General features: G+C 40.7%; 1 protein-coding gene across 2 annotated transcripts in view; it reads right to left on the minus strand.

Annotated features, from left to right (window-relative positions):
- frya (furry homolog a) overlaps window positions 1-26,884 on the minus strand; it is a 50,227-nt gene extending 23,343 nt beyond the window's left edge. Inside the window, exons 1-32 of one of the 2 annotated variants that reach the window (XM_083886438.1) lie at window positions 26,621-26,884; window positions 24,582-24,781; window positions 19,834-19,887; window positions 17,340-17,479; window positions 17,145-17,235; window positions 16,915-16,994; window positions 16,737-16,817; window positions 14,479-14,647; window positions 13,586-13,678; window positions 13,397-13,495; window positions 12,935-13,036; window positions 11,511-11,614; window positions 11,301-11,409; window positions 11,120-11,206; window positions 10,012-10,183; window positions 9,800-9,932; window positions 9,620-9,727; window positions 9,099-9,354; window positions 8,757-8,939; window positions 8,575-8,661; window positions 7,561-7,820; window positions 6,443-6,632; window positions 6,051-6,175; window positions 5,576-5,633; window positions 4,977-5,068; window positions 4,653-4,825; window positions 3,914-4,074; window positions 2,908-3,018; window positions 2,573-2,727; window positions 1,740-1,839; window positions 1,462-1,633; window positions 837-1,096 (exon numbers count right to left, since the gene is read on the minus strand). In XM_083886438.1, the coding sequence (XP_083742564.1) occupies window positions 837-1,096; window positions 1,462-1,633; window positions 1,740-1,839; window positions 2,573-2,727; window positions 2,908-3,018; window positions 3,914-4,074; window positions 4,653-4,825; window positions 4,977-5,068; window positions 5,576-5,633; window positions 6,051-6,175; window positions 6,443-6,632; window positions 7,561-7,820; window positions 8,575-8,661; window positions 8,757-8,939; window positions 9,099-9,354; window positions 9,620-9,727; window positions 9,800-9,932; window positions 10,012-10,183; window positions 11,120-11,206; window positions 11,301-11,409; window positions 11,511-11,614; window positions 12,935-13,036; window positions 13,397-13,495; window positions 13,586-13,678; window positions 14,479-14,647; window positions 16,737-16,817; window positions 16,915-16,994; window positions 17,145-17,235; window positions 17,340-17,479; window positions 19,834-19,887; window positions 24,582-24,781; window positions 26,621-26,681 (4,266 nt within the window). In that variant the 5' untranslated portion in view covers window positions 26,682-26,884. Of the gene's footprint in view, window positions 1-836; window positions 1,097-1,461; window positions 1,634-1,739; window positions 1,843-2,572; window positions 2,728-2,907; window positions 3,019-3,913; window positions 4,075-4,652; window positions 4,826-4,976; window positions 5,069-5,575; window positions 5,634-6,050; window positions 6,176-6,442; window positions 6,633-7,560; window positions 7,821-8,574; window positions 8,662-8,756; window positions 8,940-9,098; window positions 9,355-9,619; window positions 9,728-9,799; window positions 9,933-10,011; window positions 10,184-11,119; window positions 11,207-11,300; window positions 11,410-11,510; window positions 11,615-12,934; window positions 13,037-13,396; window positions 13,496-13,585; window positions 13,679-14,478; window positions 14,648-16,736; window positions 16,818-16,914; window positions 16,995-17,144; window positions 17,236-17,339; window positions 17,480-19,833; window positions 19,888-24,581; window positions 24,782-26,620 lie in introns of both variants that reach the window. The other variant, XM_083886437.1, reaches the window with a different exon arrangement.
- Window positions 26,885-27,323: the final 439 nt, after the last annotated feature.

Genomic DNA, 27,323 nt, shown 5'->3' on the forward strand with positions numbered 1-27,323 from the left:
CTCAGTTTTGAGTGCCTGTCTCTTTAAATGCAAATGAGACAGGAAACTGCGTCAGCGTCACTGAGGCTCCGGCAGCTAACAGCAGTTAGCATTTGGAAAAGCCATCATTAGCAATGAGCACAGAAGTCGAATATTGTGTGTTTTATCTCCTGTACAAAACCACAAAAGCATGAGTGAGTCATCTTTATTCGCACTTTGCCTACTCATAGGGCCTCCAGAGTCCCAAATATAAGTACTGTATATGTATTTGATTATGTCATTGCAGTCCCTGTTGGTGTCCCAATACTTTTGTCCACACGTCCATTCATATCCATTCACACACTTAAAGGTGCCAAATGTAAGAATCTGGCCAAAAACAGTTACTACATTCAAATTCAAAATACCGAGGTCTTTTAGATTTTGTTTTCTGACGTAACTGGCAACCCGTGGTTCCTCTGCAGCTGAGACTCTACTAACTGCAATGATTGGTAGACGGCGGTAGGTGGCGCCACATGCCAAAACATGATTTCAAAACATAAACATGATTTACAGTCTGCAAAATATTTTTTTTTATGCAAATATTTTGTCTGTACTGTTGTTGTTGGTGAGTTCAGTTTGTTATATGAACATTATTCCTGAGTCTCTGTGACATATTAGGAGGATTTTATCATGTATTACATAATGCACCTTTAAACACGTAAACATTGCATAGCTGGGAATCAAACCCACAACCTTCCAGTTAAAAGACGACTTGCTCTACCACTGATACCGCCATCGCCCTCAACATCACTGAGCGTGCCAGCTTTTCCTCTGAATATATATATATATTTACACCATAAACCCAAACATGTCTTTACCTTCGCGGTCATGAACATGAGGTTGTTGAGAACCATAGACGTAGCTTGTGCCGAGCCCCAGCCGCTGCCTCGCAGCTGGTGCGACGAGGCCGCGGCGGCCGTGTGACGACTGGACGCGTCGTAATCTGAGGTGCACGGCGTGAAGACGGGCAGCAGCAGGCCGCTGTCCACCAGCTCGATGTTACTGAGCCACGGCAGGAGGTAGGTCAACATGATCTGCCTCCCATTGGGATGAGTGGTGGGGAACCTCTGGCTAACCTCTGCAACAAGTGGAGGGGGGAAGGCAATATTAGCATCAGAATAACATCAGCGGGCGCTGCGGTTGTTTACATTCTGCCAGCAAATCAAACGCATGCTGCATACTCCTTTTCACCATAATCGCCAGTTTAATCCCGATCCATATGATTTCCACTTAAAGTGGAGGGGGAGCCTCACTCTGCAAAACTGAGCTCTCGGTGTTTCTGTGGTGAGTGGGCGTGTCCATATGTACTGTAAGTGTCTACTAGAGGAAGAGGCTGCATTTAGTGGGAAACCACGGGAAGATGACAAGCCTGGGAGAGTATTACAGCAGGCTTAAATACCCGGCCTGTAACCACACACACACACATATGAAAGAAAGAGTGACCTGAGAACAGAGGCAGCGTGAGTTCGGGGTACATCCGAGCCAGCTGGCTGGACAACTGAGGCAGCGAGACGCTGTACAGAGGCGGCAGTGGTCCGTGAGTGCCGTACAGGACGCTGCTCGGCTTCTGCTCGGCGACTTTCTTCGAGTAAACCAACAACTTCGCTTCGAGGATCTGCTCAAAGAAAGACAGAGGAATTTGTTACTCTGACTGTAAACCGTGTTAAAACACACAGCAGCAGCAGCAGCAGCAGCAGCAGCAGTGATAGTGAGTGTCTCACCTGCATTAACTGCATCGAAATCTCATAGATTTCTCTGTTTGTGTCTGAAGCTTTGAAGAGAACCAGGTTCAGCAGTGGGACGATGTCACTTTGGCAGTTTCTGCTAAAGGAGAAAAGGAGAGAAAATGGTGAGTCATGTGTGATTGAAGGGTTGCCAGCTCAAGTCCTGGGGCTGGATAAGCGCTGGGGTGTTTATGAGCAAGGCACCTGGCCCCCCATTTCTCCCAAAGCCACTGACAAGCCAGTGATACCAGTGAAATCTGCTTGTGTTTCTGTTTATTTAGGATCAAGCACAATAAAATAACCTCTTCAATGGCTGACATTTTTGTTGATGCCTGCAACTCGGTGCTGCCCTCCACAGGAAGCATTGCATAAACGTCCATACCAGCGGAAAAGACACATGTAGGCTAGTGACGGAGACGATGTTTGGGATGGACGGACGTAAAACAGATGGAATTGGGAGTGTCAATGGGCATCAGGCCCTGTTTTGGTGTGTTGCCTATTTTTAAGATCTGTTGATAATGATATTGACGTTCTACCAGCAGGATTATATAAAACTGACACCTCTCACTGTAGTTTTAGTGTCGAGGCGGAATGTGGATCCATTAACAACATAAATATTCCATCTTTTAACACTATTTTAGCACCTATTCTTTCTCCATGTCTGAGTAAACAAACATCAGAAAATGAAGTCCTCTGTGGGGCAAACAAGTGAGAAGGTGCAGACACAAACGAGTGAGATGAGATGGTAAAGCAGTAGTTCCCAAAAGAGAAATTCAAATAAAAACAGACAGTGAGAGAGTGTGTGTGTGTGTGTGTGAGAGTATTCGTACCTGCTGCCACAGACAGCAGCGATGGCTTTGAAGCAGCCTGAGGCGAGCTGGTAGGAGCCGGTGTAGCAGCGATCCACAGCCCAGTTGAACAGATTGATCTGGTCAGTGTTGAGCTCCAGGAGCAGGATCACGACTTCACAGCCAAGCTGGTGGACCTGAGCCAGGGACAGACAGACACATACTGTAGTGGTGGTTCCAGTGGTTCCCAATACTTTCTACATGGGGACTCACATTTAAGACGGCAAACTATAATGACCCAATAGTTTAGTTAGCTATCTTTTAAAAGTAGAGTCTGGTTGAAAGGCACCACTGAGTTTTGAAGTTTGACCACGTACCCGCTGATCCTGACAGGCTAATATATTATCCAGCCACTTATAGAGGTATCCATCTGGAGAGAGGCCAACGTTGTCAAACACAGGCCCACAGCAGAGAACAGCCGACATGGCCTAGAGGAACAAACAACAGTCACGTTAGAGGTTTGAAGATCCAAGTTTTGATCCATCCTGTCCAGTTGTGATCATCTAATTTCCTTTTATTGAATTTTGACTATTCTTATAAACTTTCAACTGGATTGAGATTTGTTTAAAACCAGGTTAAGTTGCTCTGTTTGTGCCTACATTATTAAAACTACTATATCTTTAAGAACAATAAAGCTCTGAACTAGACTGAAGGTCTAGATTGTCTTTGTTGTACAAAGCTTCTGCCCCATTTGCATGTAAATCAGTGCAAAGGCGTGACACATGTCTTGGTGTTGAATAATATTAAGGTCTCCTCAAAAATAGTAACCAGACCTAAATGTGCCAGAGAGATGACAGATGTCAAAATCTAAACTTGGTGCACCGTGGATTATTCTGGATTGGAGCATTTACTCAAACGCTGCAGTTCATTGGAGAGTTCACGTCACTTTGTGTTTGACTTGTGGGTGGAGAAGAGTCTGTACCAAACAACACATTTACATTTGCACAGCGACTGCATGTCTTAGTGAAAAGAGGTAGGACAGGAGGGTTTTTTTCCCCCAACGCAGAACCACCTTGTGATTCAGAGGCTGGTTTCATCAACACACGACTGCAAAAGGTGGTAACATCCTGTTTCCCAAATGACTGTTTAATTTGCTTGGATGTTTTAAATAAAAGTTCAACAGGGCTTTTGTTTTAGCGCTAATGTAGGCCAGGAGCAGTTAGTTTAAACTTCATGAGTAGTACTCTCATATACTGTATGCTGCTTCTATTTATCACCAGCAGTTCTTTGAATTCTTTGAGCAATGGCTGGTGCAGGTGATCATTTTCGTTGACATCCATGAGGTCATGAAATGTTGGGAGTGCGTTGATGATTTATTTTTACCTTGAGGGCACAGTACTGGTATCTCGTGATTTGGTGATTCCTGTCATTGTAGCGGTCCAGAGGCGTGAACATGATGCTGAATGGACCGGCCCACTGACTGAAGAGGATGAAGAGATGGTGTCGCAGGCTCTGTTGTGGGAACAGGAAGCGTCTGTGGTGCACTGTGGATGCAGATGATTCATTTTAACTGAGATAATGAAGAGTCAGCAAAAAAATATCCAGTGATCCTAAACTCTTTACTACAAATTCAGTAGCAACTGGACTTGCAAGTGTTCTTGACGTTTCACCTTTCATTCAAGAGGCTTCTCCAGTTCTAACAATTAAAAGGGTCATTTTTTCCCCCCGGCATGGTGATATACATGTCCTTTGACAGATCCTTTGCTATTGAGTGGGGACTTGTTTATGTTTGGCAACCAATGAGTCATCACGTTCTCTGTCCTCCAGCCGCACTATTTTTAGATCTAATCCCTTTGGGCCGTTTTCCAAACCAAGATCAATGTCAAGAGTCTTGTGCTCCGTGAAATGAATGATTGAGCTCAGGCCAAATGGAAGCCTGCTACATAATTCACAATTCACAAATGGATGAAAAGTACAGATGGATTCTATTAGGCATCCAGGTAGAGGAAATGCCAGTGCAGATAGAGTTTCTATTCTGCAATTTATCGATCTAATCTTGTGAGTGACTGGTCTAACGGGAAAAAACCCAGAAAAGCTGGTAGGAGGAAGTGTTTCTGACTACCTGGTACACATTGGATGAGGTTTGCCACCATGGCGCTGAAGTGAGCTCGGATGTCCTTGAAGACCTCGGCATCTTTGTCATTCTCCGCTTCCAGAAGCATCCGGGTAAGATCAACATACTCCAGGAACAAAGCGCCCAGAGCAAGGGTGTCACGTTCCAGGGCCCCATTTGTACTGAGATATCACAAACAACAGAGACGCCCAATGAGGAGCCATAAGAAAACAAAATCCCAGGTACCTACTGCTTCAGTTATTAACAAAGACGCTTTATTGTCGTATCATGTAGCAAAAAAAAGTCAACCTTATTGTTGTTATTGACACGAACCTGTCACTGACGACACCGGCGTCAGCCAGCAGCTCAAAGATCCGCAGCAGCTGCAGTCTCAGGAGGTCACGGCGTTCACGACGCTTCTTGTTCTACAAAATGATAAAATGAACACAGTTTACTGACTGAGATTTTGTGATACGTGCCAGGTCAGTGACAGAGCAACATTGTATTTTGCAGACAACAAAGAGCATTGCATGTTGGAAAAAAAGAACTTTTTAAAAAGTATTTTCGGAATACTTTATTCTCTTAGATCTTCTTTCAGGTTGCTTTGCAACATAGGAGTTGTTGCCAGAATCAGAATGGTGACCTTTACACCAATGTGACGTACTGTATATGCATAGGTGTTGCCATCTCTCTGAACGGTCATGTGATTGGTCAATTTCTTCCGTCACTGACCAGATTTCCCCAATGCTTGTGGAGCAGATGTCTAGGTCTATCTAAGATCACTGCATTTACATGATGCTGAAATTGAATTATTGTTCATTTTTGTTAATATGCTGCCTACTTTGGCTTTAATACGTGATCTTAAATGGTGGTGGTATGTTTTAAAGGTGTTTTATTGGTGTTTTGAAATGCAAAATTTACGTTCAACCAACCTCAGGTCTTCTTTCTAGAGCCTCTTTCATAAGGGGATGCAACTCCTCTACAAGTTCCCTGTGCAGAGACAGTGAGAATATGTTGAGTTCCAAATGTTTGCTGCAGTAAAACACGTATTTGGCTTAGAAATGCAGTTATAAATCATAACAGTGCACCACTCAACTGTAATCATCTGAACAAACCTATGAAAATAACCCATTACAAATCAGTAAATCATCTTTTGTATGGGAAAATCTGAATTGAATAGTTTGTCCTTTCAGGCTCCTGTAGAAACATAGCCATGCAAGATGGTGTCTCCATAAAACAAGGCCCTTGACTAAAGTACATATGACGGCTTATTCTAAGGCTACGAAATTATACAAGCATCGCACACAACATCAATTTCTGCCAATAAACCTTGCTAGATGTAACACACTGGACCTTAAAACAGCACAAAGTAGAACATTTCCTTTGAAACATTGTTCTCTGTTATACCTGAATATAAGGGAATTGGTGCGACCAAAACCCAGCACTAATGATTCTGTCAACTCGATGCTCTCTGCCCTCATCAGAGGAACCAACTGCTTCAGAAGCCAAGCCACGGACGGGCTGCCGATGACCTGAAACACCAAAACAGTGCACAGTTCAGTCAGACATACACACACCAGCCACACAGCGTTAACACCAGTAATTACACACGGTTACACTGAGATATGTGTCTCTTCATAAAAGAATCTATCAGCACCGTGTTCCATTCATGCAAAGACACAATAGCTGATGTGTAATGTGATGCTTTGAGTTTGGATGTCAACAAGCTCTGTATGAACACCTGATCCCGACGAGAGAAAAAGCACAGGGGGAATTAATAAGTCAAGGGAGGAGGCTACCTTGTTGTCGTGGCTGACTGCGCTGTCAGGTGTGGTAGACGTGATCTCAGGTGTCGACGCTCTCAGGTGACCTGGACTCATGATACTGGGTTTGGCCAAGCCAAAACACAGGATCAGGTAGTTTCTCCACAGCGTGACATGACTGTCTCCACTGCCTGCTGTGCTGGTCTTCTTTGCGTAAACAGGGTTACTGGTAAATCATTCCAAGAGAAAGTATTATTAGGTCCTTATTATGCAAGATATTTATAACGAGAAGCATTCAAGGGGGGTGTACATATACACAGAAACATTCAGTTAGCCATGTAGATAGCATCTAGCTCGCTACCCAGATAGATACATAAATGTTACTTATCTAAAAACAGAGAAATTATTGATAGAAAGCTGCCTAGATAAATAGAGTTAGCAAGCTAGCGATAGATAGATAGATAGATAGATAGATAGATAGATAGATAGATAGATAGATAGATAGATAGATAGATAGATAGATAGATAGATAGATAGATAGAGCGCTAACTAACTAACTAGCGTTAGTTGGATACAAGGCTATCTAGAAAAATCGGGAGAGATCCAATTACTAGCCGCCTAGATAAATAGAGTTAGCAAGCTAGCTAGATATTTAGCAGGCGTAGATACTGTAGATAGCTAACTAATGATAGATAGATAGATAGATAGATAGATAGATAGATAGATAGATAGATAGATAACTGTACATAGCTAACTAATGATAGATAGATAGATAGATAGATAGATAGATAGATAGATAGATAGATAGATAGATAGATAGATAGATAGATAGATAGATAGATAGATAGATAGATAGATAGATAGATAGATAGATAACTGTACATAGCTAACTAATGATAGATAGATAGATAGATAGATAGATAGATAGATAGATAGATAGATAGATAGATAGATAGATAGATAGATAGATAGATAGATAGATAGATAGATAGATATAGATAGAGACCAACTAACTAACTAGCACTAGATAGATAGATACAAGGCTATCGAGATAAATCGCGAGAGATCCAACTACCAAGATGTAAAAAAGACAACAAAACATTGGTCTTCAATGAATGTGAGGATGTGCAGTAACAAGAAGAGAAGACACTCACTTTGGATCGACCATGGGCATGAGCGTCTGCATGCGAGTGAAGGCGTAGGGCCAGGCGTAGCTGAGCGCTGTGGGGCAGTGTTTGGGCAGGTTGTCCTGTCGGAGGAGGCTGTAAACACACAGCACCCAGGGGTCCTTCACTGACTGAGCGAAGAGCCACACATGTGAGGGGCTCCTGATGTCATAATGACTGTTGACCAGGACCGCGTTCCACTCCACCAGCCACTGGAGGTCTATGTGGTGGCCAACTGGCAGGGCGGCCTACAAACAACCAAGCAGCGGGCAAATATTATATGATATTTCATGAGAAACAACTCTTTTATTGAGCAGCCATTTAGAGTCTAACAGCTTTTTTCTCGCAGCAATTTTAAGCTACTGGCCCCAAAGAACTCCCCCGGGCAAAAGTGGTCGAAAGATTCCATTACTAGATAGCCATCGTTCTGAGAAAACTACAACAATCACGCTTGTTGAACCATTTTCTGTCGTTCTGCCGTCTTCCAGATCAATGGTGTGATTGGTTGAAGGTCTATCCAATTGCATACAGGGGCATTTTGATTTACATCCATTGGTTACACCGCTTGGAAGGGGAAGGTGACTACACAGATTAAATTTGGTCTGGTAATAACCAGGCTAACAGGCTGCACCTCTTACTCAGTGATTCCCAAATACTGGTTCGAGACCAACAATTGGGTCACGGGAGAGTTTCTATGGTTTCCCCGAAAAAAAATCTGTAGAGGTTTACCAAACATCTCATGAAAATGGTCTTATTTGAGATTGGGATGTAATCTGTGTAGTCACCTCCTACTTCCAAGATTCCAAGAGGTGTGACCAATGGCTATAGATCAATATGCTTCTGAATGCAGTTGGATAGACCTTCAACTAATCAGTCCAATGATTGGATGTAAAACACATGTTCCTTAAATTAGCCACTACATTAAGCACGAACTTGCTCTTTGGGTCATGATTGTTTGCAGGTCCCCATGTACAAAGTTTAGGAAACACTGCTCTAACTTACCGAATCAGAAACTGCAACGTTGACAAAACTGTCCAGGATTACAGGGCTGAGCTGATCCATAATCTCTATCATTGGTTTTTCATCGTCCTGCAGTCAAGAAAAAGAAAATCACTGTAATCTGTAAACTCCTTTAAAGAATACCCGCTCTGCTACTGTGTGTCGTTTTTGAGGTCTTTCCGTACCTCGGTTTGTCCGATGGTCATAAAGAGGCTTCGTATCTCTTTGAGAATGGCGATGGCAAGTTTGCGGGTGCTCAGCTGACAGGAACAGAGCAGAACAAGAGCCAGTCCCTCCACAGCGTGAAGCACAGTGGAGTGAGGTCCTCGCTCTGGAGGCACCTTCAGACTCGGGCTGGTCTGCAAGATCTGTGACAAAAAACATCTAAATTTAACAGCTGCATGTTTTAAACTCAGTTTTCCAGCTAGGATTTGGCATACATGTTTTGCAGCATCAGCCAGAGGGCTTAAAAACAAATTTGTTGCTAAGCACATAAACATAGCCATAGCTGTCACAAAGGTGTGTACCTCGGCTGTGTGTATCTTAGCCGTGTCGTTGCTCTTCCCTGGAGCAGTTTGGGTAAGTTTCCACTGTGTGAGTAGTTGCAGCAATAATTTGAGGGAGGTGTCCAACAATCCCTGGTGAGTGTCTTGAACTTCACGCAACAGGAAGTTAGTGAATCCAAACAGAACATCGTCACGCCAGTCAGAGAAATCCAAGAGCAGACTTTGCAAAGAATTCTGGGCTATGAGCCTCAGCTCGTCGTCCATGTGAATTGTCAGCCTAACAGACAAGACATAAGATGAGTCAATACAATAATCCATCACCTGGACAGATTATGGAGGTCATGACCACGATGTGAGAATACCTTCCTACCTACTAAGCTTTAAACAAAATAGATGTAACAGGAATATCAGGTGAAACAAGATGAGGGAAATCCTAAGACTTTCTACAAACAAAACATTAGCTGCACTTGATTACACATACATTTATGTATCTTGTCATCCAGCTATTGTTTGTCATCCAGAGCATGATAAATGTGACATACCGAGAGAGCAGGTCTATCAGCTCAGGCTTGGACATCCCATCAGGCAGGATACGAGGAATGGCAGCGATGCAAGTCCTGAACAAGTCGATCTTAGGCTTCCTTTCACCGCTGAAAATATCAAGAATAAAACTCATATGTATGACTGAATGAAAGCACATTCAACAGCGTTTTCACACTTACGTGATCATATCCTCGGGCTCTTTGTTCAACATCTGAGCATTCGTCATCATCATGCATCGTCCCACCTCCTTGTCCAAGTGTCGGAGGATGTTGTCGATGGCCTTCTTCACACTGAAGTAATACTGCGACATCCCTGGAGACGACAGCGCAGCAGCTATAATCGCTGTGTCATGACATTTTCAACATTCACGAGGGATTTTCTGTTCGCTCACCTATAACTTTGGCCTCCTCGTCTGTCAGCGTTTTACAAAGATATGTCTTTTTCACTCGAAGTGTGTTCCCAGAGGGCAAAGTGCTCCCAGTATTGGGCATGGGAGGGTCACCGTCCTTCTGCTGCAGCTTATCGGCTACGACCAGGAATGCTCTTAGACCAATATTCATTCTCTGAACACACAGGGAAACACATACAGCTCTTAGTATACAGCAATAATAAAGTATAGTACAGTACAGTACAGTATAGTATAGTATAGTGTAGCACGGCATAGCATCATAGGATATAGCACACTCCAGCATAGTGTAGTACAATAAAGTATCATAGTATTTATAGCATAGTATCACATCATTCCGTCGTATTGTACAGTACTACAACGTAACAAACTTGAATAATACTATTGTAAAGTACTGACCAGTACTACACTATATACCACACCATACTGCGCTACAGTATACTATATATTTCTGCACTATATTATATAGCAGTACAATATACTATGGTTTGCTTTATTATACTATACTATTGTAAATTATGTACTATATACAACTGCACTGTACTGTATTGTAGTGCACAATTGTAGAGTAAATACTATGCTTTACTATGTTGTACTATACAGGTACTACACAATCACAAATACTATGCTGTGCAATGCTATATTATTCTATACTGCACTGTATTGTACTACACAAGTAAATACTATAATATTCTATAGTACACTGCACTATAGTAAGTACTATACTATACTATTATAATACACTGCACTATAGTAAGTACTATACTATACAATAGGATAGTAGGATCATAATTGTACTACACTATACTATACTACAGTGCACTATAGTAGGTACTATACTATACTATACAGTAGGATCATAATTGTACTACACTATAGTATACACTACAATACTATAATACAGTGTGCTATAGTAAGTACTATACTATACAGTAGGATAGTAGGATCATAATTGTACTACACTATACTACACTACACTACATTTAGAACTATACTTTACTATACTGTACTACACTATACTATACGATGAGTTCAGGAGACAATAGAAAATATCAGGGCTAAATAAAAATGTAAGTGAAGATTAAGTTCATACCTCTGGATTAAGACTAAATGCTTTTGCAGGTTTCCCGACACAAAGAAGGTCAAATATAATTTCTTTCATGGCAAAATCAAGTCTTTCCTGAAATGAAATGAGGAAAAAATGTGTTTAGTGTAATTTAGTGTAATTTAGTAAACACAAGGACTCACCACAGAGATGTATGAGACTCAGTTACCTGTGCAATAAACTGTATGATTTTGACAAAGATATTGAGTGGCATGTCTCTTGGTACCACACTACGGGATCCTTTAGGGAAAAGTGTTGTTATGATGGTGTTGAGGCGACTGTGGATAGAGAGGGAGAAAGAAAACGTTGCCCTTATGTCAAATTCTGCCTCTTGCTCAGTGGAGATGATCCTGTGAGGTCATCCAGAGCAGATATTTACCCTTGTGTTGCAGTGTTGCTCTCACACTTTACTCTGATCATGTAGACCCACAGCAGGCGATACAAGGACTCCAGTGCTACTCGAGCCATTTTAGGATCTCGACTCTGTCGTGATTTTAGATTCACGGGGGAAAAAACAGTCAGACAACAGCAACAAGTAACAGCCTCAAAACAATAGTTTATTGTTGTTGCACAGTCGATATATCAAAAGCTTATCTTAGCGTATCATAATCTCAGTGTGTCAGCCTGGTTATTTATACTGTAAGGTTAGCAATTGTATTGAAGTATAATGTAATGTAATGTGACCTTTATTGTTATTTCCCACACAATAGGAAGTTAACTTTGAAAGGATATTATACACATGTGACGGACAGAACAAAGAAAATGACGACAAAGGACATAAGATGATTCACTCTTAGAAATAAAAGTGTTAAGTAGAACAATATAAGGGTCTTCGGATTGTCCTCATAGGAGAACCCTTTTTGGCTCCAGGTAGAACCACCTTTTTTTTTATAAATGTTCCACCTGGAACCCGTTTGGAGGGTTCCACCAAGAACCCTTTTAAAACCCTTTCTTCAGGGTTTTAAAGGGTTCTCTGGATCAAAATGGTTCTTACTGGAACCATTGGTGTTACCAAGAACCCTTGAAAAACCCTTTCTTCAGCCCTTGTAGAAGGAGCCTTTTGGAACCCTTATTTCTAAGAGTGTAGGGTTTTGAAGGAAAAGTTGGCAACGAGGTACTTTGAGGGATTACGTTTTATTATCTTGAGACCAGTCGTGTAATCTTATTGCTAGTTAGTTTATTTAGTCGTTAGGGTATTTTATCCACACAGAACTTTCCCCTGTATGATCTTGATTTTTTTTTGTGCAGAAAAACAAACTCTGCAAGTATGGCATTCTTTCAAAAAAGTCTGTGTTCAGACCAAAATCACTCATAAATCTTGTAGTATATATGCCAGGCCTGTATGTGGCGCTGAAGCACTTGAGATCTTTTCATTCTGGGTTGAATCATTTTCCAAAAATAATGTGTTTAAGGAGACCCAAAACATCGGTTATAATCCTGTAATTGTTCCCGTTTGTACTAAAGTGATTACCAAACACTGGGTTGGGACGCAGGAGATTTTTTTAGGGCCCCAGACAACTTTGCAAACATTTATTTTGCTAATTTAAGATTTATTTGTTTGTGTTTTAAATAATATTTCTTATAAATGATTTGTTGACCAATTAAAAATGATATTAGGTGTTAAATTAAATTCTAAATTCAAATTTGCACGTCACGATTTACGTTGTGGTTTGGGTCACAACAAAAGTCGTTTGGGAAACGTTGGTTTAAACAACACTGATGTCAGTCATTATATTGACTTATTAAAAGGTACAGGGACATTGGTGAAGCTTGGTGAAGTTGCACACTAGACCTTTAAATTACCTTTAGATTTGAGAGGCAGTTGTTGAGGAAGATGTGCCATCTGTTGAGGAAGAACTGTTTCTGGCTGACACACAGAAGACACGTCACCAGTGGGTAAAAAGCCTGCGTGGACAAGAGAGACTTTTCAGATATACCGTTGAATATCCAAGGTCGTCCTTATGACGTTGTCTTTTTATTTCACTGTGATCTACTGTGATGAAATACTAGTACGTTAAAAAAAAACTTATTTTCCTGCTTTGAAAAGGCAGCCTTTGGACACTGACATTGTAAAAAAAAAAAAATGGTGCGCGACAAGAGTGACCTTGAAATGGCTGAGGATTCACAAAGACCACAGATATCCAAGTCATTTAAGCATTCAGTAGAGAGTGTGTGTGTGTGTGTGTGTGTGGCACGTGTGTGTGGACGAGGAGGCAGAAAAACAAAACGGCCACTGTTTGTTTTTCTGTTCACCAACTCACTCACCAGTGAGTGCTTCTTCCTGGAGGACAAGTCCAGGGTTGTCTCATACAAGCTGTCCACAAAGTTCCTGAGGCAGGGTACGTTCACCTCGTTCTTCACGGCCTAGAACAGAATCACACACACACACACACAGGAGTCAGTCTCCTCTCAATTTTCAATTAACCATCACATGCAACAGAAAAACAAACTTACTGCAGCAACAGGGACCAGAATTTCCACAAAAAGACCGGCCAGAGCGTGTTTAATGTCCTTGTCCTTGACTTCTAGGAAATAATGGCCGCACTCCTACCAATGAAAAGGAAAGTAAATGGTTTAGCAAACCATAAAAACATGACTTTAAATCTCTGCTGATCAACCTGTTTGTGAATAATATCCAACATATATAATATAAAATATTAAATTGATGCAAGTAAACAAGGTTTCCGCTTGCATAATGACTCCAAAAATACCCACATTTATTGTAGATAGACAGTTGAATGGCGTAAATTAACTGCATTTCAGGGTTTTGTTGATCTGTCTGCATCAAGATTTCATATCCTTATATATATATACAGGATCATAGTAAGCTTTCACAAGTTCTGACAGACAAACTGTGGTGCTTGATTTTTGGAGTTATGGGGCCTGAAAATGCCCCCATTTCAGCTAAAATTTTCAAAAGTTCTGCAAAGACACCCCATCTGCAACATCCCTCACTAGACTACGCAACTCCCTTGTGATCAGTGTTGGCCATGTATGTATAATATGAACTGGATAGAGCTCCGCCCCCTCTGCCTTGAAGACAATTTTTACATGGTGGCCACTGTGGGTACTGCAACAGAAAACCCCATGGAGCCCAAAAGCAATTTTCCCATTGACCGCAATAGTAAAAGAGACGCCTGTAAAAGTGTCCACAGGACACATGGACACATGGACACGGGCTTTTATAGATCTTTATATGATAGAGACACTACTGCACATGCTCTATGGGCCCATAAACCAGAAATAAACGTGGAAGTCAAAAACTTTTTTGGCATATGTGCTGATGGTCAATATTTAATACACATGAATATTAAAGAAAGAAAATGAAGCGTCAGGGTCTGTTGTACCTGCATGAATTGAAAAGAGGCTTCAAAATCCTCGACAGGATACATCTTAACTCGGAAGAACTTGACGCCCATGATGAGGCTGATGGTGGACTGGACCACGTACGGACTCTGCTCCTTCTGCCGCAGCTCTTTCAGCTCGGCCATAAACTTCTTCTTCACAGCAGGAAACCTGAGAGAAGAATAAGAAAAATAACTAAATGGGATTCTATATAAAGACTGACGTGAACCTGAAAATCCCAAAAGCTCCTCCACTTGAAACTTGTAGAGAATACTCTGAGAATTCATTCACGGGGAGTTAATTTTCCGAAAATGTCATCGCCCTAATCTTACTGTGGATACGCACGGTGTCAGCCACAGGATGAACTCGGTCACAGATGGGATTCTTTGTCAGGTCTAAATTTAGAAAATAATTAATCAGGAGAGCTCATGTGAGCATCTCCCAGCTCCTTCACTGCAGCAATTGTGAGACAGTGAATCCCGCATTACAGTCAAGTGAAGAGAAAAAGGTTGACAGAAAACAGTCTGGAGTGAGTTTTGTGGCGTAAATCTCTCAACTATGAATCCAATCTGAATAGTTTTAGTCTGCAGTGAAATCTCTGAGCTCTACAAAAGCCTCTCAGGGAAATATGTCCTGCAGGAAATTAAGCAGAACACACTTTGGATCAGAGCTATGCAACGTGCACTCTCTCTCCAGTCATATCTCTTTTTTAAGGGTCTGTTCTCTGCTGCAATGATCTGAAAAACCTCAAATAAACAGACATCAATTTCCAGCCCTAGTTTGGTGTGAAGGGCACCTGTTCAAAAGTGTGCCGTCTCCCAGAGAATGTTCCACTCTCTTGACCTGGGGAATGTTTTGTAGACAAGCAACAGTGAGACAACGTCATTACGTGGCACGGCACCAGAGGCAGTGTAGAGAAATAAATATTAAAGGGATTAAAGGATGGTTTTTTTAAGTATTTGTATGAAAATACAAATTTAATTTGCTTTAATTTACCTTTACACAGCGTCTAACTGCTGAAAACTGACGTTTGTAAACCCATCACCCTTCTGCACCAAATTCCATTCAAAACATTGTTTTTAGCTCACAAGGACACAGAAGCTATTGGTCTAATACTGTTCTGTTTGGCAAGTCTGTGTCACTTAGCTCAATCCAAACAAAGGATTTCAAACACTGAAGTCGCAGAGTAACACATTTGAACTCAGTGATGGAGGCAGCAGTGGATCAACATCTCCTGTGTGCTACGATGATGTGAAATCACTTGTTTTCTCTATGGAATTTGGTGTGTGAGGGAGAGGGAGTGGTTCACAAAGCAACACAAACTTTAGTTTCCAGTCAGTAAAACGCTGCCTAGCAGCAGGATAAAGTAGTAAACACATTCTTAAGATATCATAGACTTAAGTGTGTGAACATTTTATTAGGTCAGCCTTTTGTTGAGTGGCCAAAATCTGGTTTTAATTCTGTCCCGGCAAGGAGCAGCTGATCAGGGAAGATGGGAAAGAGGAAAACCACTACAGACAATACTATTATCATACATAGGGTGAATTCCAATTCCTTGCTTAACCCTCAATATCAAAAATGTTCTCCCTCTAGTGCAAGTGCTGTCCTGATTCTCAAAAAAATTAAGTTGAGGGGCGAGTTTAAGGGCTGTATCACCCTCAATATTAAAAATTTTTGAGACCACCCTTGGGAGCAAGGGCTACCCAGAATGCATTGCATGTTTTGACATAACAAAGATGGCGCCGAAAGCAGCGAAACGAGTGCGATACAAATGAAGTATTTTCTTTGTTAATAGAGATATAAAAATGATCTTAGTTTAGGCCCATATTATGGATTACTGACGTCATTGTTGAGTAACATTTATTTTTATTTTACGATCTTTTGTCAATAGTCGGCCGGTGTGGTTTACTTTTCAATAAGTCGTGGTGTGTGGTAACTGTCAGCTGAATATTTGTATGAGTATCATCTTATAACTAACTGACAACCTAATAACTTGACTGACAAACGGATCGTAATAAATAATCCTGACGTAAATGTCTTCTTCTTCTTCTTCTTCTTTTTTGGAGTTGACAGACTTGACGCAACTTTGGCGTTATTCTGCCCCCTACAGTCTGAAGACGTATCTGCATTTAAGGGGTGTCCCATTTCTAAGTGACAAAATAACCCTGAACACTTGGTTTTGAGGCCAGTTAAGATTAAGGGTTGAGCTTGAGAGTTAAGATAAGAATTGGAATTGGCCCATAATGTCTTTGCAACTTACTTGGACTGGGCTAATACTCCAATGACTTCAGCATAAAGGTCTGCTACAGTGTGCATGTTGCCAGTGTTAGGACCATGATACCTGTGGGAAACGCATGAAAAGGAAAACAAGAACCTTAGAGGAACATAAAAATCTATGAAGGGAAGAATGAATTCTGCTGGGAATAACAGGATCTTACCCCTCTTTGTATCTAAAGTGCTTAAAGGCGAGGTTTATGACTTCATTGACCAAACCGTCGAGGACTGGGTGGAGCGGCATCTACTCAAGAATCACAACAACAACGGATGTTCAAAACTAACACAGCCGTCAATCACGGGGTGCATGACAACAGGATTAACAACTTTTAAATCGCAAAGTCATGAGATTAACATAATAATGTCTGCGCGGCGCAGAGTTAAGTCAAGTCACCTGTTTCAAAACCTCTACGAGTACAAGAGAGAAGATGAAGTCGATGGCCAAATCTCTCCGTTCAAGTAGAAAATCCCTCTGCTGTTCATCACTATCAGAGAAAGACAAGAGGAACAGGATTATGTTTTTAAACAATCACACACTGTTTCTTTACATGTTCTACTCGTGTGCTAAAGTCAACCCGACAGCGCTCACTTTTTGGACTTGGTGTTGGATCTCGGTCGGTACTCGTGCAACTCCTCCTCCAGTCCATTTTGTCTTTTGTACCAGTCGAACAGAGTGCGGAGGATGGAGGGGAGACAGTACTCGGCCAAAGAGCTCATGGTGCTTATCAACTGTAGGAAAGAGACACAGTATAGATATAAATGCATGTTTATGTTTGGCAATTAGCATGTTAAAGCCAGAGATAATGATCAGCATTTAACTTTGTTTATTTTATAAAGCAATCAGACCAGAAATTATAGCAGAGCTCATCAGAAATTCATCCACGTCGTCTGTTTTCAGTGAATCAAGTCTCTGTGTTTCACTGAGAGTTAGCACATCATCACTGCTGCTACTAGTGAAGCTAACTGTCATCAGAGCTAAATGTGATCCCGGTGTTCAAATGTCACAACTGATATATTTGATATGGGTCTAATTGTTTCATTATACGTTAAAAAAACAACAGTGTCACTGTTTTTGAGACCATATGCAACCGACAGACTGTATAAATGTGAAACAAATGAAACGTCACGGCGCTAACATTGCGTTTGCTAACAGGAAACTGTTTATTACGACACAAAACACAAGAACGACAGTTAAAGTGAAGGATACACATCGTGCTGCTGTAAATAGTGAATTAAACATAATAACTGTTGGTTTTATTTAATAAGGAGATTGTACAAGCTGTAAAAAAGATTGATAAACTGAAATAAATAAAAATAAATAATAATAAAAATGTTCAGTGCCGTAAGCTTCACCCTGAAGATTCAAAGGACTACTCTCCCCCAACCAAGAACATTTTCCATTTGGCCAAAGAAAAACAGGTACTTATAACAGTTCTTGGTTCCTGTGGTAAAAAAACACATAGTTCCTGGTAAAGGACAGAAGTCCTTGGTCTTGGGTTATGTCCGTAAATGTCCAGTGTCAAATTGCCGCAATTGTCTCTGCAATTGCATAATTGTACAAAACTCTAACCTGATTAATTATCAAAATACAATTTTAAATTAAAAATAAAAATTTTACTTAATTTTTACAGCCCTAACAATCAAAAGGGGAATGAGTAGATTGCACCCTTTGTGAATTACTCATTGCAATGCCAATTTTGCTGATTGAATCCTGAATTCTACATTCAGTCGTTCTCTGCACAGTTTCAATCCCCACCGGGCGCCTTATGGCCTTGTGAGTCAGCCATATTCACACAGAAGCCACGGCGTGACCGGAGTGACAGTGATCAGCTCTGGTCACCGATCCGCTTACGTTCCATGGCGGTGACGAGCCCGGTGGAAATCGCGGGTTAGTCCGGTTCCAGTGCCGATGGTCTTCACGGTCTATTTTGGTTGGTTTAGAACTCTGCATATGTGACAGCAAATCGTACCCATGTCTGTTTGCTTCATTGTAAGATTTTTCTGACTGGTGCAGACCAAAGCAGTCGAACTATAGGGGTGAAAGCACCCTACGTGTAAAAGACATGATATTGTTGGGTGTGCTGTTCGTTTTTTGACTCTGTGGTCATGGGGCAGCCTCCCTCCACGTGGGGAGGAGAGGCGAGGGAAAGGGAAAGGAAGGAACAGGCCGGGCACACAGGAAGGGAGGGGAGTCTGGTTTAGGCCGGGGAAACACAGCGAGCCCTTCATTCAGCACGAGGCTGGAGAAGAATCCTGGCTCTGTGCTGCTGCTGAATGGCCTCACGGAGCAGCACAAACACACCCCTGTCGCTGTCAAACAGGTCCTTTTTCTACAGAGTCAGTGCTGCTGCTGCTGCTGGACACACCTACAGAGCAGAGCCAGATCTCAAGGTAAACACTGATGCCCTTGACTGGCTGTCAAAGACCTTTCACCAGTCAGACCTTTAATGTTACAGTAAGGGGTTGGAATTGCAAGGTACCTCATGACACGAGATGATATTATATGATGGTCCACGATACCAGATTCTGTGATAATCAATGCGTCACGATATCTGTCCAACTGAAGAAAACAAAACCATATGATCCTCCACATGAGGGTTGCAGGTGCCAATCTCAGCTGAAATAGGGCGAAAGGCGGGACCTTCATAGAGACAAACAACCATTCACTTTCACAGTTCCACCTATGGCCAATTTACAGGGTCCAATTGACCTAATCCTCATATTGCATGATTTTGGACTGTGGGAGGAAACCGGAGAACCTGGAGAAAACCCACGCACTCACGGGGAGAACATGCAAACTCCATGCAGAAAGGCCCTTATTCCAACTGGGTCACAAACCCGGGTCTTCTTACCAACCAGGCCCGACCCTTGCTAGCTTCCGAGAATATCACTTTTTTCCCCGGTGTATTGATTATTGTATTGCACGAAGAACAATGACGATACATCACCAAATCATAATTTTGACCCACGCTTAATGACATTCCACAGAAAAAAAGCTGCTTTAAGACGTGACAAGTGACTTGATTCTCACTTTATAAACTTTATCCATCATTTCGATGTAAATGAACTGTATTTGCACTTACTTGGTCAAACTGAGAATCTTCTCCTCTCTGTAGTGACTTTGTTAATGGCTTTTCCTGAAAAACACAGAGGAAAAAAACTATATGTCACAACTTTTATTGGTCAAGAAAGTTCATATAACTCTTGTCCTAAACGTTTTCCTAATGAGGCAGAACCTCATTTCTGAGGAACTTTAGCACTAAGATGTGACTTAAAGTGAGGTTAAGTTGAACTGGTGATGGTTCGTTAAGGTTAAGGCTTTGTGAATTGAAATCAATGCAGAGTTCTTAGAAGAATCGTTATATCTTTGTGAGTCTGGTTCTCACAATTTTAAAGAGCTTTTTCAGGGGAAAGACCTGGTTTTAGGGTTAAGGTAAGGGAATATGGACTTCATTATTTCAATGCTGTGTCCTCACTAAGATATAAAAACAATGTGTGTGTGTGGTGTATTTTTAAACAGAGACTTGACTCATGAGTGGAGTCATCACTCAGTCTGATACCAGGCGTGAGCAGTCAGGGTCAGATGTTACAGATGGTACAGTCCAATATTACACTGGGTCCATCATCTGAGACCACACAGACGTCCATGAGGGATTTCAGCTCAATTTAACCTTAATCCATCAACTTCCTTTGACATTTAAATATTTAATTCCCTTTTTTTTTTGTGGGGGGGGGGGGGGGGTGACATAAGGTGTCCTGCTGTAATCCTGGTCAGTTTAATAGAAGTTTTTAAAGTTTCTTTTTCTACTTTGTCACCGTTACAATCACAGACAACAACAACAACAACAACAACAACAACCACATCTGCTTTATATTCTGAATTTTTAATTATTATACCCGCTATATACAGTACTGTGCAAAAAAACCCTTTAGATTAGTTGTTTTACCAATGCTATAATGACCAACATCACTTTATTGGAACATGTCCAGGAAATATGGGAAAATGTGTACAGTTTTAAATGACACATTTTTTTCCAGAATAAAAGCTTCTAAAGTTTAAAACAGTCCATTTTTTAACAGTCCAAAGATCACAGAATTTGAAAGACTTCAAAATAACAAAGCAAAGACTTTTGCACAGTACTGTAAATAAAGCTCATTTTAAACAACATATATAATGTAAAATTTTGAGAGTATTTGAAAGAAAACTATTAAAAGCAATTTCCAGAATACAATAGAATAAATTTCAGCTGTCGAAGCATCATTTTCCTTCGTCTCATCATCAGATTTTCACATATTCACAATGAAAAAAACAATGCAGCACATCTGTAATGTTTCTTTTAGTCTCTAATGTTTCAGAATAAAAGCTTCTACAAGGTCAAATAGTCAAGTGTTTACTGTACAAATCCAAATGCCAGTGATCATAGAATTTGAAAGACATCCAAATAAGAAAACAATTATGTTGAAAACAACACAAACACATGTTTACAGTACAGGCACACTTGAATGTTGAAATATATTGACAAACAAATAAGCTTTTGTCAGAATAAACAAATAAAAATTATGAAGTAGATAAAAAATAGTAAAACTAGCAATTTCCAGAAGCCGCAGCAGCTTCATTTTCTTATATAAATATTCACAACTAAGAAACAAATCATATGAAACACAATAAGTCAGTGTTGTAACACAGCAGAGTCTGATAAAGTGGTGAAAAGTGAAAACACCTCTTCCTGACTCAGCTCCTACAGACAAATCCTTCAACTGTCTCAGACCAGACAACAAAACAGCAACATCTACACGATGCATAAGCGATAAATCATCACTTTTTTTCTTGAAGAGCTGACTGTTTCTGTTAGTCTCTGACATTGACGCTGACGTCACTCACTCTCCTACAGCTGGAACGTCAGCTTTAGGTGAAGTTTTAGGTTTCTTTTAATATGATGTTACCGTTTTCCATCATTGTTTTGTAATATGTAATTGTGCATTATGTAATAAATCTAAAGCAACTGGCCGTAAAATCCTCAGGAATAATGTTCATATAACAAACTGAACTCACCAACAACAGTACAGACAAATTATTTGCATTAAAAAATATCTTTTGCAGACTGCAAATCATGTTTATGTTTTGAAATCATGTTTTGGCATGTGGCGCCACCTACCGCCATCTACCAATCATTGCAGTCAGTAGAGTCTCAGCTGCCGAGCAACCACGGGTTGCCAGTCACGTCAGAAAACGAAACCTAAAAGACCTCGGCATTTTGAATTTGAATGTCGTAACATTCTTACATATGGCACCTTTAAGTTGTATTGATTTTTGTCACTGTTAAGTGTGCGACTCCAGAAACAGTAGCTGTTTTTAGTACAATGGCTAATTGAGATCCTAAGGACCCATGAATGTATACGTCGATAAATGAATCAGTCAGACCTCCACAGAGAGGAGGAGACATCCTGGGTGAATTTCTCCCAGAGGTGATTCACACTTTCCCTGTGGTTATGAACACGTCTCTGCACAGAGAGACAAACTCTCTCTCTATACATCACCACAGCAGCCACACGTACATTTACATGTCAGCGCTGCATCACTATTTACATGAATCTATACGTGCGACAGCTAACTGCTATTTTTTTTAGTATTTTCTTAGTAATGTAAACAATGTTGTGCACACAGAAAAAGAACTAGTTCAAAAAAGGTTCATACAGACGTAAAGTAAATGAACTCAATGAACTACTTGTTTTGACACTTTTTGAAGAGATTTTTGAAAATCCTTTTATTGGACTTGTACCTGATTATTGAAGTCAAAATGTGTTGAAATATCATTGTACATTAATTATTGTCTTGATTTTATACACGTCTTATTCTCCAGACTGAACCATTTGCACTGTGTGGCCCTGGCGGCACCAATTTAGCATGTAGTTGTGTTTGTGCGGTGACTTTGTACGTAAACTCCAGTGTAAACACAGCATGATATGAGGCCAAGTTGAGCTACAGGTGTGGGTCGAGGATGCTGAGGATACGACTGTCCTTGTCTCAGTGTACAAACACGAGTGAAGAATCGATTTATTGACTAAAGTGTATTTGACGACGCTATACGGGTCCTATGTTCCCCGTTTTGTATGTGACCAGGGAACATAGGACCCTTTCTCTAACCCTTTGGGAAAAACGGGGAACATAGGTACGACCCCCAATACGCCTACATATACATAAAGCTTAGTATTAGGCAGTTTCCAGGTTAGCTTACTCGCTTGCTAGCTGTTAGCAAGACAAGTGTAATGCTGAGTCTTCCTACCATTCGTGAACTTTAAAATATGCAATTCTTTAAGCTAAGAGAAGATAAAATCTGTCTTCTCTTCAGCCCAAAATATGTACAGGTTTGATTTTTGCCATGTTACTGTTACTGTGTTTTTCTTTTGTGTATCATAATATCGTAATACGTGGATGTGCTAATCTGACTTTGAGACACTTGATTGAGTACATTTTCTGTCTGACTAACATGTTTAAACATAAGGGACAAACACAGTAATTCTTACTTTTAAGGTCATCTCTCTCCACATCTTCTGGACCTTTTATTTGTGAGGACATTTGAGGTCAACGATTAACTGGTTTTAGTTCATGTTGTTGTGTTTCATTTAATGTTGTGTTTTTCCTATTTGCACTTGCAAGCACATTTTTGAAAATAATCTTCAAAACTACCATTTGACTCCTGCATATTCTTAATCCATTTAGAATCCATGTTATTTCTCGCATTATTTAGAGCTACTTTGTGCTCTACCATATTTTATTCATGTCATCATTCATTTTATTGCTGACAATTCAGTATTGTTCTGTCTGTTGAAAGCTGCTGTAGTTTGATTTGATTGTTTTTGCGACCTGCCGTCTGTGCATAAAAATATCAAATGTCACTGAGGTTCCAACAATCTGACTTCAGGTGTGTAACAGAAATATCTGTACGACCAGTAAAACCAGCTATGCAAGATCATCTGCATCTGTATAAACAAGTCAAAAAACAGTGTCTTAACATTAAACGGTGATTAATTCAGTCCAGACTGTAACAAAATAACAATGAAACAACACTGGATGTACTGTATTTTTAGCCTCGTGGCTCTTGGGCGATGCTAATGTGGTGCAGGGAGCAGGTGGTGAGTGGTGCCACATTAACACACACACACACACACACACACTGTCTGACTGTCTGTCTGCGAGCAGAATTATTTATGACAGCTGTCATTGGTTTCATCGATCAGCTCCAACATCCACTGGACAAATAAATAAATAAATAAATAAAATAAAGTCTTTACTGGCAGCTTTAAACTCCACCTTCTTGACAACAATGACCAGTATGTTCCAAAATTCAGTATTGTTATCAAAGTATCTCAGTGAAAACAGCAAAATAAGCACGTTACAATGTTGAAATGTGTTGGAATATGTTGAGCTTTGAACACTAATGTCAGAAAATAACTGACGATTTATGAAAGCAGCTAGCGAACTAGCTAGCTAGCAGCTATTTGCCAAATGCTTCGAGAGCGTTCGCCCATCATGTAGCTATTACTGCTACATATACAGCTGAAGACTTTGTGGAAAAGCTTGTGATTGGGTTTTTGGTAGTTAGTTGTGAGGTGTATTTTAATCATATAATGTTATTTTAATTTGCCTTTGTCTTGTTTTATGCCACAGAAATAAAGTTGACTTACTTTTCAAGCAAAGAACATTTTAAAAAAATACATTCAACATTTAAATGTTTTGTTTTTCTGATGTATTTTATATATGTTTTGAAAGACTGAGCTTCTAATGAATGAATCTAATGTTCTTTAAAAGATTATCATAGGTTTTACTCACCAGAGGCTCAGCCATGATGATACGGATCTTTCGCTCGGAGACGTTGGTGAAGTTGGCGAACAGACTCTTGAGGACGTATTCGCCCGGCTTGCTCTCCGGGTCGATGCTGACGGGCATCATGGCCGGTGGACCCTTCTCTCCCTGAGGGCTGCTGACCGGAGGGTTGGGGGGTTTGTTGTATCCGTTCCCCTGAGGCGACGCTGCAGGAACACAGGGAATAAACTTAATGTCAAACATTTACAGTCAATTTAAGGCAGTCGTGATCTGTTTACAGCCACTCGGGTATCAAGTGAGACGCTTCTAAACATGGACATCAAGTTCCCGACATGTTGGACATTCCTGAGGGAGATTGACCAAAGGGCACCAGCTCGCCCTGACTCTGCTCTTTCTTTTTCCTACTCCAGTAGTGAACAGAATAAAAAAAAAACAACGCGGCCAACAGCTGGTGTTTTCATTTCCTACCAAAGATGTCACTGCCCTTTAGAGAAGGAAGCAGCAGAACCTTCAGTCAGTGTTGAGCTGCAGGCCTCCTTTAATTATGGGCCGTAAAACCACACACACACAAACGATTGCACGCTTTAAATTTTGACACAAAAGTGCTAAAAATGGTGCAAAAAGTGCACACAAACATCTCATTAAGAGTCGGACATTTTTATATAGCCTGCAGCTTTTCAACTGTCTAACCACAGGAACTGCTGTAAATCTCTCGATGTGAAATATTCAGATTATTGTTTGAGATGACAGCTGTGGAATTACAGCCCCGACAATAAAAAAAACAAAACTACTGCGACTTAACTACTGGATGTAATAAAGAAAAAGTAAAATGCAGCAGCAGCAGCAGAAAGGTCCACGCTGCACAGTTAAATATGTCACAGTCGCGCAGGAAACATCGACTTCACCGCTCGTTATTTTTATGTTACTGTCAAATTATGGATCAAGCGCAAACTAGAGCTTACAATTCCACTTTGAAATGGGTTTAGATCATCTATATAGCCAGGAAATTGGAAAATACGATAGAATAAGTAATATTTATTAGTTACACAATTGGGAAAATTACAGTGTCACAGAGGAAAATGGAATAAATGAGAAAAATGCAATTTCCCCATAGATGAACGTATAATATGGAAAGAAACTGTTAACATTATAAAAATGGAATAGAACACATATATACAAGTATATATAGTATGTATAAAATTACACTTTTGCTAATTAAATTTTAAGTTTCCACATTTTTGTTCACAGAAACGTAATAAATGATCAATTGAAATTATCAAATGAAATATTAATTAGTGCAGATTGCAGTAGAGTATAACAATGCAGATTAAAGAGATTCATTTTTGTGAATTATTTGTTGTTTTTCAAGTGCAGTACTTCATATGCTGGAGACATTTTTCAGAAATTTCAAAATAAAAGCATCAGCATCAGCATTAGACAAACCAATAACTGTCAACTTTAAATGAAATGTGTCCTTGAAACTGTCAGATTAACACATTTTTACCAAGATTATGCAAAAGTAAACTTAAAAGAAGCATGAGGGCAGTGTTTTCTGTCTTAGACATAGACTTATTTGTCTATTTTGTAGAATCGTAGTAAGTCCTGCACAACAAGGCACAACACACGTACGGGGATGTTCTGAAATCAAAGTAATTTACAGTTTCTTCATGTAGTCTTGGAATCGAAAAACACCCGTGGAATGTATTTAACAGAGGAATCAGATGAGAGGTTGTGACCTTTCTCATCCAAGTATCTAAAACCTATGCATGTTTACAGGAACCTGAAGAAAACTGCAAATAAATGGACCCTAAAAGAATGTAAAAGTGGAGATTTTTCACTTCTCCACACAGGAGAATGCAGGACAAACTGGACTGAGGCGACTCCTGGACCAAACGCTGACGCAAACAAGTAGTAAACAAGTATGTCTTCTGCAGATCTTCCCAGGACACTCAGTGTTTGGATATCTGTTGAGGAATGTCTAGCATGCATGTGTGACACGCTCTCTCGGGACACGCCTCCCTCGCTCGTGACAACTCAACACGTACCCAGACCCTTGATGAAGCTGATGAGACTGGCCTTACTCAGGCACACCGCCGTCCCGTCCATCGTGGGGAAGGATGACGTGGTATCCAGGGTTGTCCCCAAATTATAAGACCCCAGTTCTCGCTAGTAAAGTCCACCGACGTCCATGCCTTGTGCGTCTGCAGGCTCTGTCCTGCTGGGCAGAGTGTCCATGGTGGGAGTGTTTTTAAATAAGAGGGAGTAAAGTGTGTTCTCTCTCTCTCTCCCTCTGAGCTGCTTCAGCTGTGACCGTCTGCAGCCTTGTGACCGGCCGATGCCTTCCAAGAGTGAAGGTCAGGCAGGAATTTTTAGCTGAGCCACGGCACAGTGACGCGGCCCAACGCGCTCTGGTGGCATAGTTGTGGGACTATATTTATCCCGGGGTACACACTATACTGACAGAGCAGCCCCTCCCTCCTCCCTTTTTCCACCAACTCGGCGATCAGAAAGCACGAGGTAGCGACTGCGAGAGTGTAAACACCGACACCGCTTCAGCCACACTACCTTTAAAGTCAGCTAGGGCTGAAACAATGACAAGTGTTTTTAAGGAATTAATAGACGTTTTCTGATTTTTCAGCTTCGTCTTTGCACCATTGCAACAACAAAAGTCATGAAACCATGTAAGCTACAGGAGCCCAAATGGACAAATTAGTGTGTCCATTTGGCCAACAAGGCTAACATAGGTCA

This window comes from Microchirus variegatus, assembly GCF_963457635.1.
Source record: "Microchirus variegatus genome assembly, chromosome: 3".
Classification (NCBI taxonomy): Eukaryota; Metazoa; Chordata; class Actinopteri; order Pleuronectiformes; family Soleidae; genus Microchirus; species Microchirus variegatus.